Source organism: Penaeus japonicus, unplaced genomic scaffold (assembly GCF_977035675.1).
Source record: "Penaeus japonicus unplaced genomic scaffold, GWHDUDI00000001_assembly GWHDUDI00000002, whole genome shotgun sequence".
NCBI classification, from domain to species: domain Eukaryota; kingdom Metazoa; phylum Arthropoda; class Malacostraca; order Decapoda; family Penaeidae; genus Penaeus; species Penaeus japonicus.
This window is the reverse complement of record NW_028234404.1, coordinates 24,875,025-24,887,524: the sequence shown is the minus strand read 5'-3', so window position 1 is coordinate 24,887,524 and position 12,500 is coordinate 24,875,025. Positions and strand designations below refer to the sequence as shown.

The 12,500-nt window shown below is 34.6% G+C and overlaps 1 protein-coding gene across 1 annotated transcript in view; it reads left to right on the top strand.

The window, feature by feature from the left end:
* Positions 1-10,086, top strand: part of LOC122261596 (uncharacterized) — a 10,701-nt gene extending 615 nt beyond the window's left edge. Inside the window, exons 2-8 of the mRNA XM_043029312.2 lie at positions 1,379-1,529; positions 1,707-1,858; positions 2,376-2,507; positions 4,792-4,935; positions 5,374-5,463; positions 5,851-6,251; positions 6,383-10,086. Coding sequence (XP_042885246.1) covers positions 1,379-1,529; positions 1,707-1,858; positions 2,376-2,507; positions 4,792-4,935; positions 5,374-5,463; positions 5,851-6,251; positions 6,383-6,622 — 1,310 coding nt within the window. The 3' untranslated portion in view covers positions 6,623-10,086. The remainder of the gene's footprint in view (positions 1-1,378; positions 1,530-1,706; positions 1,859-2,375; positions 2,508-4,791; positions 4,936-5,373; positions 5,464-5,850; positions 6,252-6,382) is intronic.
* The last annotated feature ends 2,414 nt before the right edge of the window (positions 10,087-12,500 follow it).

Sequence of the window (12,500 nt, the reverse complement as noted above, 5' to 3'; positions counted from 1 at the left end):
TATTTCTTGCACAATTTGAAAATTATAAAAGTTATTTCATATGGGAATATAAAACTAAACAAATTAGTTTGGGATAGGTCCATCTATTGGAAAGAACAATGTTCAGATGTTCATTTCGGATGTAGCCAACCACCAGTGTGGATGACCCCAAGATCAACTGGCCAATCACAGCGGTTTCATGTTTTTCATTGTTCTTGAATCTATAGGCTTCACACTGTGAGCCAGTTTCCTACTGTTTGGTTTATCAAGAAGACGTGTGTGTGTTTGGTATTGGTTACACAATAGGATTTACATTGGCGACACAGGAAGCAACCTGACAACGTATTTAAAATGTTTATTTGTTAAGTAGGGAACCAGCCCATGCTCTATGTATGTTCACTGAAATAAAAATTCCATTAACTCAGTGTAAGTAGCACAAAATTATTTGAAACGGGGTAAGGGGGTCCAGGAGGGTAAAGCCCCTCCTTAGGTTAGGAATTTGTAGACAAAATTAGCAGATTCAAAATTCCCTTTAAAAGATCAGTGTGTGTTATGGCAACGGTGATTACTGTCCATACAGTACACCAGGCAGGTTACTAAATTGTAAAATAACTACATCTTTTTACAGAATTATACCACGTGTTCTGTAATTTGTAGCTCCCCCCACTAAAAACCTGATTTCCCACTGGTTCCCCAAGCCTGTTCAGTATGAGGACGGATAGCAGCTAACTCAGAAGTTATGTGTATGCAGCGAAAATAAGAATCAGATTTGTTCTAATTACAGCTAAATAAAACAGTCAATATATGTATTGTCCATGAAAGAATAATTTGTATTATAAAAATTTAGGGTTGCAAAGGACAGACATTGACTGTAAAGATAATGGAGGTTGTTCTCAAACTTTTTTGTTTTGTACAGAAATATAGTTTATGAACTTTATTTACAATGTTTTTACAATGACAAATAGCAGAAGTGGGGGAGAGATGTAAGTCATATATTCATTAGAAATGTTTACTTAAGCATAAGTCATGCTCTTTATTTTATTGCGGGAAAAGCAGAATGTCAATTGATGGTGAGAAATGTTTGAAACTGAATCAGGAGTTGACTTTGGGTTTGGTTTATGGGTTAATTCCCCAAACCCAAAAACTGACCACATATGCTTGATATACAACAGATGAAGAAACAGCATGACATTTGGTGTAAGAAATAATATACAATGTATAACCTAACAGATGAATTTGATTTTTTTTTTTTTTCTGCAATATGACTGATATTGAAATCAGGGAAGGTGGTACTTAGGAAGAAATATTGTTTTTTTTACAAACAGTTTTGATGAACTGTCAGTTATTATATACCTATTCAAATGTGCCATATACATTTAATGTTTTATTTTTTTTGTAGGTAGCTCCTCAGGACTGGAAGTTAGGATTGAGCCAAATGTACCGGAAATAAGGAAGGATGTTGGTGAAGATCTCATCCTGAGCTGCTCTGTGAAGAAAAGCAAAGAAGAACAGGATAGGTTCTCTCTCAGCTGGCAGGTTCCTCTAGATAAGTAAGTTTGCTCTATATTTTAATTTTCTTTGAGTTTTCTCCAGTGTACTTTTGTATATTTAACTCTGCATGAGCTTAATCATAGGTCTGTTATGATATTAACTTGACATAAATTATGTGTAGGATTAACATTGGATATGATAAATGAAGTACTTACATTTACTCTCTCTCTCACCAGAAATGTACGTGTGAATATTAATGATATATCAGGAAGATTGATATTAAGTGTTAAAGATCTACATGAAACAGACCGTGGAAATTACAAATGTACTCTTGTCAGTGAACATGATCCACCAGTGAGGACATCAGTAAATGTTGTGGTGTTACCACGTAAGTAATTATGAAATCCTGTTTAGTTACCCTGTTTCACTAAGTTACCATTTTCTTCTTAGTTATACTTTTACAGTTTCAGAGTTGTTGTTTTTTTTGTTTTACTAAAGACTTTGTAAATTGATAACATTTATTTTGTTTGTATCAATTCATCCAATTAGAAGTGCAGCTCCTTAACATGCTTCATTGATGTGTTGGGGGGTACAGTTTATTTGCTTTGTGGGAAAATATAAGGCTAGGGAGTATGGATAAGGGTTCAAGATCAATATGAATGGAGTTCAGAACTTAAACTTTTCCCAGACCATTCCTTTTGTCATCCAGAGCTTGGAGTTGAGATTTTGAATTTATGATACCATTGTGTATAGGTATTGCTTTATGGTAGTATTTTTTGTCATTTTTTATTTTCTAGTAATGATAATTTTAATAGAATAGGAGTATGAATTCATTGTTCATTATAATAGTAGTAATGATTGGAATATTGATTGCTGAAGTATAATATAAATAATTTCCTTTGCAGGAGGGAGAGTAGGATACTGTTCCCATGACTCTTTTCGCTGTCTAAATGGAGAGTGTATTTCATCACGCTATAAGTGTGATGGTCATCCTGACTGCACAGATGCCTCTGATGAACGGCAAGCAGACCAATGCGGTTAGTTTATCAAATTATTATTTTGCTTTTTACATTGACATTTTTTTAAGTTGTTACTTATGAGGGGTTTTATGGATCGAAAATTGGTTGTAGAGACCTGATGCAAAAGCCAGATATTTCCAACCAGCTAGCATAAATGGATCAAAATTTGTCTGAGTCAAATGGATGCAGCCAGATGTAAGTGTGTCATCACCAAGATAGTAGAAATAGTGAATCCACTCACAAATTCCCCCTAGTCCCCACCTCCTCTCTCCCTCTTGCACATGCAAGTATGGTACAGGATGTTAGATCCCAAAATTGAAAAACAAGAGCTGCAGGGGGAAGTGATGGAAGGAAGCTACCTGCACCAGACCTCTACAGACTGAGAAATAAAGTGTTCCATCTTTTCTCCTCATATGTCTGATAAAGCAATTGAAAAAAAGGGAGGGAATGAAGGAAACACCAATATTCAATACATTATATATTGATGGAGCATCCAGTGGGTACTCCTACCTTTGGAGGCTGTGGAGCATAGTGAGTGATCACTGCAAAGGGAGAATGCAGAGTAGACATGTTAGTCAAACCAGAAATGACTATGCCCAAGGAAAAGAAAGACAATATCAGGCCAACCCCATCCTGGTTATGGTTCTGTCCCATGGGAAAAAAATTACATATGCATCAATGTAATGAAATACACACTAGGCCAACCTTTCTGTCCTTCCATATCTTCAGTAGACGGGAAATGAGGCACTTTCACTTAGCAAAGGCTGAAAAGGCACCAGGTATCCTGCAGATCAGCTGAGTTCTTAGCATGGTGCTGCCAAGTGGCTCATCCCCTTGGAAGTGACAATGGGAGAACACAGATAAGATCACCAATGACCCAGGTAAGTAACATCTGCTGGTCATCCACCAGCCAGTCATTGGTCACAGAGCCACATACTAGTGGCTCTGGCAGCTTTGATGCAATGTAACACACCTGGCCCCAGTTTCTCCCTGGGATGCTTTACATCACACCTGTGGTTATGGTATTTAAAGATTGCACTTGTCAGTACCCAGCCTTAACTCTTTCCTCATGAAAGAGGGTGTTTTTTTAAGTGGCAAGGCATTTTACATGCACCACATGGCAAATGGCAAGGTCCAAACTGCAGGCTCAAGCATTGGCACTTGTGGAAATGGCTATACTTGCAGGGGTAAAGCATGATGTATCATTGCCACTAGGCAACATTAAAACTGCATTATCTAGCATAGGAACTCATATTCAAAGTAGTGAAATACAAGAAAGAGAAAGAGGAGGTGGTTACTGATTTGAAAACATTTCCCCTCTCCCAACCATGTATTTTTAGAACCTACATTCCCCCATTTCTGGCCTCATCCTCCAACCTCCTAACACACAAACTGAGAGTGACAGCAGGGAGCAGCAGCTGCTGATACAAACAAACCCATAGATAAAGGAGCTGGAGAGCCTAACAAATACCACATTTTAGTTTGCCTCTTCCTTTTTGTCCTCCCATGAAACTTCAAATCCCCCTTGAAAGGGAGAAGACAGGGAGAAGTAAGAGAGAGCAAAAAGATAAACAAAGAGGAACAGAAAAGTGCTTGAGAAAGGAAGACACATCTCCAAGGAAGAGTGGGTAGCACAAAAAGATATAGAATAATGACTATCTATCATAAGCAAGAAGAGTATGATAAACAAAATAAAATAAAATAAAATAACACTCACCATAGACCATGACACTGAGAGGGAGTAAAGAAAAGAAAAAGAAAAGTCACACATTACCAACGCTCTGCATGGGAAATCACAGTCATGGGGAAAATGCAAAGAGCAAGCTATCTGACTTGAAGGATGGTGGGAACTAGAGTTAGTCAGGTGACTCTTTGTTGCTGTTGTCCAGGTAATGATATGCTGTGCAACTTCAGCATTGGTTCACTCAGTAATTTTTGTCCATTCAAACCAGTTGTTTGGATGCAAGAGGCTTTTCATATATACATCTATATATCTATGTCTCAAACTTTATATCCACTTATATCTATAAATGTATCTAGATAGATTGATAAATATAAATGTAGAAATAGATATATATAGAAACATGATGTTGAATTTAACATTACTGATAGATCAATCAAAATTAATGAAACTTAAAAGGTATACATGATTAGAGGATGCACTTTCATAGTAGATATTGATTTTTATGTTTCTGGTAAAGCAGATGATCAAATAAACATCAAGTTTGAAGAATTGACACTTTCCATTTCAGATTGTTTCCCTTGAGCACTGACAGTTAAAATGAGTGTCTTGATATTTCAGGGACTGATGTATGTGCAGGGAAGCTGATATGTGAGGAGGGCCGATGCATCCCTCCAAGTCTCTGCTGTAGGGAGAAAGACATGCATCCCCCAAATTGCACCATAAGACCAAGTATTGAATGTTGCAAGCAGCTTTTACATCCTGGTGAGTGTGAAGTGTCATATTGTTAATGATTCTCCAACAGTTTTGACACTAAATTCCACAATATTTTGTTTTAGTTAAAGAGTAGATGGACTAAAGTGTTACAAAGGATTTGTCTCTTTATCCAGAACATTTTACTCAAAATTCTCTGGACTTGATTATTTAGTTTTTGACCTTGTCTTTGCCCAAGTTTCCTTTTTTCATTAGTATCATCATCATCATTATTGTTGTTTCTACTTCTTATTTTTCTTCCTTTCTTTTTTCATAATATGTCAATGTACAGTGCTTATATTTCATTGTGATAAAATTATTTTACTTCTCCAAAATACCAATACATATAATTTGATATGATGTGATGCTCAGCTTATTTAACAGTTGTGTAAATCCAATATGAAATAAAAATCTTATTGTGTCTAATGATATGCCCCCTCAATTATACAGCTATACGTGACCAAGATCTTTACTACCTGAAAGCGCCACCAAGATTGCATCAGCAAAGGAACCCACAGCCAGATTCTACTCTCATAATGGGTTAATATTTTTTTAGCTTTGTGCTGAATATTTTCAACTTCATCATGGTTTCTTTCTCTTGAAAAGAAACTATTGTTATGTGCTTATAGAACCATCTTTCAGATAACTATAATCCTATTTCAACTTGGATACTTAGTGCTAAAAATTAATTTTTTTTTTCTTCCTAAACGAAAAGAAAGAGGTGAATGCAAGTAACAGCAATGTTTTTCAATAATTTTTTTTTTTTTCATCAGAAACAGAAATCACCATGCAGTAATCAAGATTATATATCCCATTTTCTACTATTTAGAAGGATAAACTAAAGTAGCTATAAAAGATGAATGTACACTATGCTCTATCATATCTTTATTTTTTTCTTTTTTGATAATGTACAAACCCATCTTACAGGTTGCATTGTGGCAGTAGCAAATTTGGTAACAGTTGGTATCATAGTTGGGGTACGGTACCATCTGTGGCGTTCCAATGGTTCCACCTCCCGTGCTCATTACCACCTGAATAGATTACGATCAGCCACTCTCCGTCCATTTGGCTTTGGGACATCTCTCAATCCACCATCAACCACAGATCAGTATCAGTTACGGTCAGCAGATACATTGTATTCAAGACGAATTCCTGGTTTGCGCTCAGACCTTCTATCTCCAGAGATCCTTCGCGAACAGAGACAGTGCACTCATCAGCAGAGACCCTACACTGGAGGAGTCGTCTTGTGCCCCCCTACCAATGCTCAGCCTCCCCAATACTCACAGTTGCCATCAGCTCATACAGGTCCCCCACCTGCGTATCACCAGGTCTGTAAAATTTTATTCCAATTACAATTTAGAATATAATAACCAAAATTCTGCATTTATTGAAAATTCTCATGTGCTCAGAAGTATATATTTCATTTTTCAAGACTGTAAAATGATGCTTTATTTCACAGGTTGTGGGAGCTCCACCACCACCTTACTCTTCCCGAGATGACCTTACACTAGGGAGCTCATCAGATGGCTCCTCCCTGTCTCTTCTGTCGCCACTGCTTAACAACAATAACAACGGGGATATCAATGGTAACACCACAGCCCACCTTTCTGTTATACAGAACCAAAATGTTGCCCATGCTACAGCTTCTTCAGCAGCACCTTCACAGTTCTCAGGATCCCAAACCCGAGGCAACAAATGATAAGCTTTAACGTTTTATGGGGTGGAGAGAATGTTTGAAAACATTTTTCAAATCTTAATTCACTTTGAAATCTTAATTTGATTTGTATTTTAAGGAGTAGTCTATCTAACTCTAAAAAGGAGGTTGAGTATTCTTTGCAGTGTTGTTATCTTGAGGCCAAAAAAAAGTTCATTTATAGATGACCATGAAATGATGGGAATATTAATAAGGGATTGCACTGTCTTTGAAGTTCATATTTCTTTATATCCTGTAAATGTTTTTTTCCTTTCATGGATGTCAATACTTTACATATGCCTGAAATTATATGTAAATTCTATTATTTATTTTGCTGGGGCTTTATTTGAATATGAATGTACAATTTGTCTTTCATTATTTTAGGAACTTATTTCCTATATAATTATTTTTTATCTTGGTTGTTTGGTACTTGTGTAGCATTCCAGGTCAATGAGGAAATTACAATAAGCATATTTATTAGTAAAGCTACTATAACAGAGTTGAGAGTAGCATAAAACAAGGATTGAATAATCATATTTAGCAGTAAAAGGTATAACATTCAACTTGTACAATATATGGGAATGAGCATAAAAAACAAGGATTGAATAATGAATAGACATTGTAATTAAAGATCTGCATTTTATAGCATTTGCCAAAATAAAACCATACTTAAAAGTGCTTCCAGTGATGTACAAAGTAAGGAATTCATACAGCTTGAGATTTTCATAGTAGTTCACTCCTGCCAGGTATTTATTTCATATGAGCTAAACTGTCAGGTTTCAATATCTATAAAGGAAGAAAAAAGGGAGGGTGAATAAAACAAAAACAAAAATACATCAGTACTATACATTATAACAACTTTGCCATGAACTGAACTAAACTGGTGATTGTATCAGAGAAACTTTCAAAACTGTCTCACTTCTCTCTAAGGACCCCAAGTCAGGGCTACTCATGTGGTGTTTTATGAAGATCAAGGTAGGATTTTGATTTTGATTTTCAAAGTTGATTTGAGTAACTAAGGTTGATACCAGAAATGAATCATCTACTTGAAAATGAGGGTGGGAAAAAGCAAATTGATATATTTTATTAGGTAAAAATTCAGTAATTTATTCATGAAAAAAAAGGAAATAGATTTTTTTAAATGTAAAACTGCTGGAATGTGAGCCTATTATTGTAGAATATTATCTGAAGTCAACAAATCCCCAGTCAAAAAGAAAAAAGGAGTAGAGTAGAAGGTTTAGATATTCAGAGAGGATTTTGTCACTTTTCAAGTTCTACTTGTGTAAACATGAACTAATTTTTCCGTTAACTTCATTGGTATGAACTGCATTCATTTTTTAATATATGATGAATGTGAAATTGAGATAAAAATGTTTCATATTTTTGTTTCATCAAATTCAAGTCTATGCTCTCCTGGTGCATAATCAATTATCAATGGCATCTTTCTCCTCTTAGATATTTTTTTAGCAACCTTTCTGTCCATCTTAGACTCATGTGTTGCTATCAAGAGTATAGATGATTTTGTAAGACAAGAACTAAGCAACACAACAAGGACACTGGGGGCATATCCCATGCTGTATGTGCTGACAGTTGTGGCTGCTGCAAAATCAGCAGTTCTTGTAATAATGTTTTCCTATCAAATTGATAAATGAAACCCCCATCTGACCCATAGTGTTATGAGTATTATAATCCAATACACTTATATCATAGCATATACTTTACATGGGTGCATGCTACCTTAAGGGATGGGTAGCGATGGGGACAGGGTTATCACTTTTGGTAACTTTATGATACATCTGATGACTAAACCTGGGGAACACCTCATCCACCCCATAGGGTGTGCAAACACTCCATACATACTGAGGTAGTAAAATTATAGGGCTGTACATTTTATTATATATGCTACTTCAGTATTTACATAGATGATCCCTATAGGGATGATGAGGAGTTATTCATTATTTTTTGTTATATCTGTCAAATTACACCCAAATGATGAATTGCCCACCCCCTATCCATCCCATAGGAAGCACATGTATACACAATACAATATATATAGCAAATTCATTCTATGTGCCAGCACACTACTGAAGGGGCAGAGGAGAAGGGGTGTCATACTACTTCTCATTTCATCAATCTGGTCATTGGCAATATATAAAAGAGTTTGATATATCAGAATTAATGAAGTAACTGTTAAAAAGTGAGAATGAGACGAGAAATAACTTTTTGGGTAATTTCATATTCGGGTCCTTGCATCGGACTTGGAATGAAGGTAGGATTTTATAACTTTGGAGTTATGTTTTGATAATGAAAACCTATTTTTGTCAAAAAATAATTTTCTCAGCACAAAAAGTGACTTGGGGTTCTTAAACAATAGTTTTTCATTCACTGTGCCAACATAGAACTGTATTTGTATCAATTCTCAGGATGTTGATAGATGAAACACAACCACAGTGAGATCACTAAATCTGTTATGATTCAAGTAAAGCTAGACTCATCTTCAGGTATTAATACTTTAATGATATGAGAAGCATGTAAGTTTCCCAGATTTTGTGATGGCTTCACAGGCATTGTTTCATGTCATATTTTCACACATTACTGTGTTTGTGTTTTATTGCTATTACAATGAGGAAGATACAGACTAAATAGATAAAGTGAATAAATAGATAAATAGTAGAGAATAAAGTCATTAGAAGAGATAAAAGGAAGAGAGAACAACAAACCAATTTTATTTAGTTAAAAATCATGTTTTACATAGCTAATGAGATACTTGTGGGAAAATAGTTTATAGAAAATCCAATGATAAACTGCACATCATTAGTATTTAAGCATGTAGTAGATTGCCATTGAAGGTTTTTGTTGTTGTTGTTTTATTATTGAATTGTTATACTCATGTAAAATGATAGAAATCAAACATTGGAAAATGATAAGTAAAAGAAACGGGATATAGGAAAGTGCAGTTTTGTGTATCACAAAAGACATAACTGGTACCTGATTGGCTCATTTGCCAAACAAGAATCACTACATTTTCAAGCTTCCAAAACCCCACTCATGTTGTCTAAATGTAATTTTTTCATGTACATGCTTCACAAACTTTACTATGTTGGAGTATTAAATTACCCAATGCAGTGATAACTGTACAGGTGAAATTGTGCCAAAATATATGTACACTTTATTATCAACTCCAAGTTATTCAGGAAGTTTCTTTTTTTCATTAGGATGATAAAGCAGTTAAAGATTGCACTTGCTGGTATTTATTAAATGATAATTTGATCCTAAGAGTGTACAGTACTTGTTCAAAAGGTATATGAAAATAGCTACATTCAAAAGAAGGACTTGTGCAATATCTGTGAATATTTTTTGTGTAAATGCCAAATACCATCTCCCATTATTACATGGTCACAGTGATACAACTCAATGGGTCAAACATTAGAGTAATAATCAGTGTTTTTTAGTTTATTGTGTAACCAAAATGTTGTCTATGTGTTTGCAATATTCTCTATAAATATTTTTATAGATGTTGCTTCCAGATACAGTTCTCGTGTATCAATTATGTGCCACGGTAAAGGAGTACTTTAGATGATTTCATCTGAGATTGTAGACAGTCATGAAAAGGTTTGATGAGATTCCCATTTCATGATCATATTTCTAGGGAACAACATTGTTGTGTGTCTCAAAGCTTTGATATTATGTAATGTTAAGAAGAAAGAAAGGGTGAAAATTAATTATATAGTTATAGAATTTTTTTATGTTATTAGTAGCAGCTATCATTCTATATACTTTATCTTTTAAACTTGGTGTTTTTCGTTTCACTTAAGCCTTTTTTTTATTACATTTTTATAGATTTTATGCTATGTTGCTAGGTAGCTTAACTAGTAAGGCTCTGGCAGCCTATTGCAATGAGGAGGAAAGTATATTTCTCTGAAACTTAGGGAGACTTTTTCATTAAAGACAAAAGCAAACTTCTGATCATATTGATGTTTAAGAGGAAATTAAAATGGGATTTATGATGCTTTCTTACATTAAGCTTTATATATGTGTGTGTGTGTGTGTGTGTGTGTGTGTGTGTGTGTGTGTGTGTGTGTGTGCGCGCGCGCGCATGTCCATGTCCATGTCCACTTGTTGTGTGCGCGGTATTTGTGTATCTGTATCTGTTTGTGTTTGTGTTTGTGTTTATATAGCATCATTTTTGTGTTTTCAATAATTATTTTATATATGCTTCAATGTAATCTTACATCTTATCTGTTAGACTTTTTATTTGCTTTGATTATATTATATTATTTAAGACTCACATTTTTATTGGAATCTCTTTGGTTTAGATATAATTTTGTATACCTATAAATGTATATTAATGTATGGTACATATTAATCAGCTGATGCTGGGAGTGCATGATACATGCAATGTCCACAATGGATTTGTTTTATTATTGCTTTTTACACTCAGATGGCTTCACAAGGGCGTAGTCACTGGAGTCAGTTACTACGTCTAATTTTTATCTTTATTGCTGTACATCATTGTTTTGATAATAACAAAGATATTGATGATAATAATGATGATAATGTTGATAAGGATAATATTAGTATTAGAAATAAAAGCTGTTTCCCTAAAAATTCAAGGAATAAGTGAAATAGGTGATGAAGGCCTAATATTTGATTCTGTATTGACTTAGTTGGTGATAAGATAAAACAATGCCATAGTGTTTAGTACATGCTCCTGACTTCAATAAGCCAATATGTCTTACATGTTACATATATGTATTATACACACACACACACACACACACACACACACACACACACACACACACACACACACACACACACACACACACACACACACACACACACACACACACACACACACACACACACACACACACACACACACACACACACACACACACACACACACACACACACACACACACACACACACACACACACACACACACACACACACACACACACACACACACACACACAAATACACATACATACATTTATACATATATACACATAAAAATATATACATATACATATCTATATATATATGTATAGACATATGTGTATATATATATATATATATATATATATATATATATATATATATATATATATATATATATATATATATATATATTATACATACTCACTCACCCATTTACTCAATCTCTTGATCTCTACCTTTTTTTCATTTTACACTTGCTATCACTTTAGGTTCAGCCTCTTGAGGTATATTATTTTCAGCATTATGAAGGTAGATGTATCCAGGGCCTAGTATTACATTCTAATGTGAAGATTTGCTCCATATTTTTTCGTGCACTTCTCAGTTTTGTTACTAATGTAACAGTTATTTCTTTCTTTTTCTATGCAGCTCCAGTGAACAGTTGATTATTGAAAATATTTTGCCTGTGAATGAAACTAGTCGAACAGGTTAATGGGTGTAAGGAGAATATAATAGGTACTAAATTACTAAATTCATTGATGGCAAATTCTCAAATTGTCGTGATTATTTGGTTGAGCAATACCTTTTTTTGCATTTAGACTTTCAGCTCATAATTTGTTTTTGTGTTTATTGTGTGCTTGTATGTGTTGATTTGTTTATTGTATGTGTGTGCTTGTATGTTTGCTGACGCATGACGCAGACATGCATAAAAATTACTACTCAGGGTATCCCGAAAATTATTGCAGACATCTTTGGAGGTAAAAGAATATGTGATTGAGAATAGAAAATCTATGCAAAGCTGCATTTTCTTTAGACATGAGGTGGATATTAGAAATAAGTCTTGGTGTGACAGTGTAATAACACTAAGCCAATAGAAAATTATTTTTTTTCCATGAATCTTCCATGTCAGTTAAAACTATACTATCCTCTAATGATCCTTGG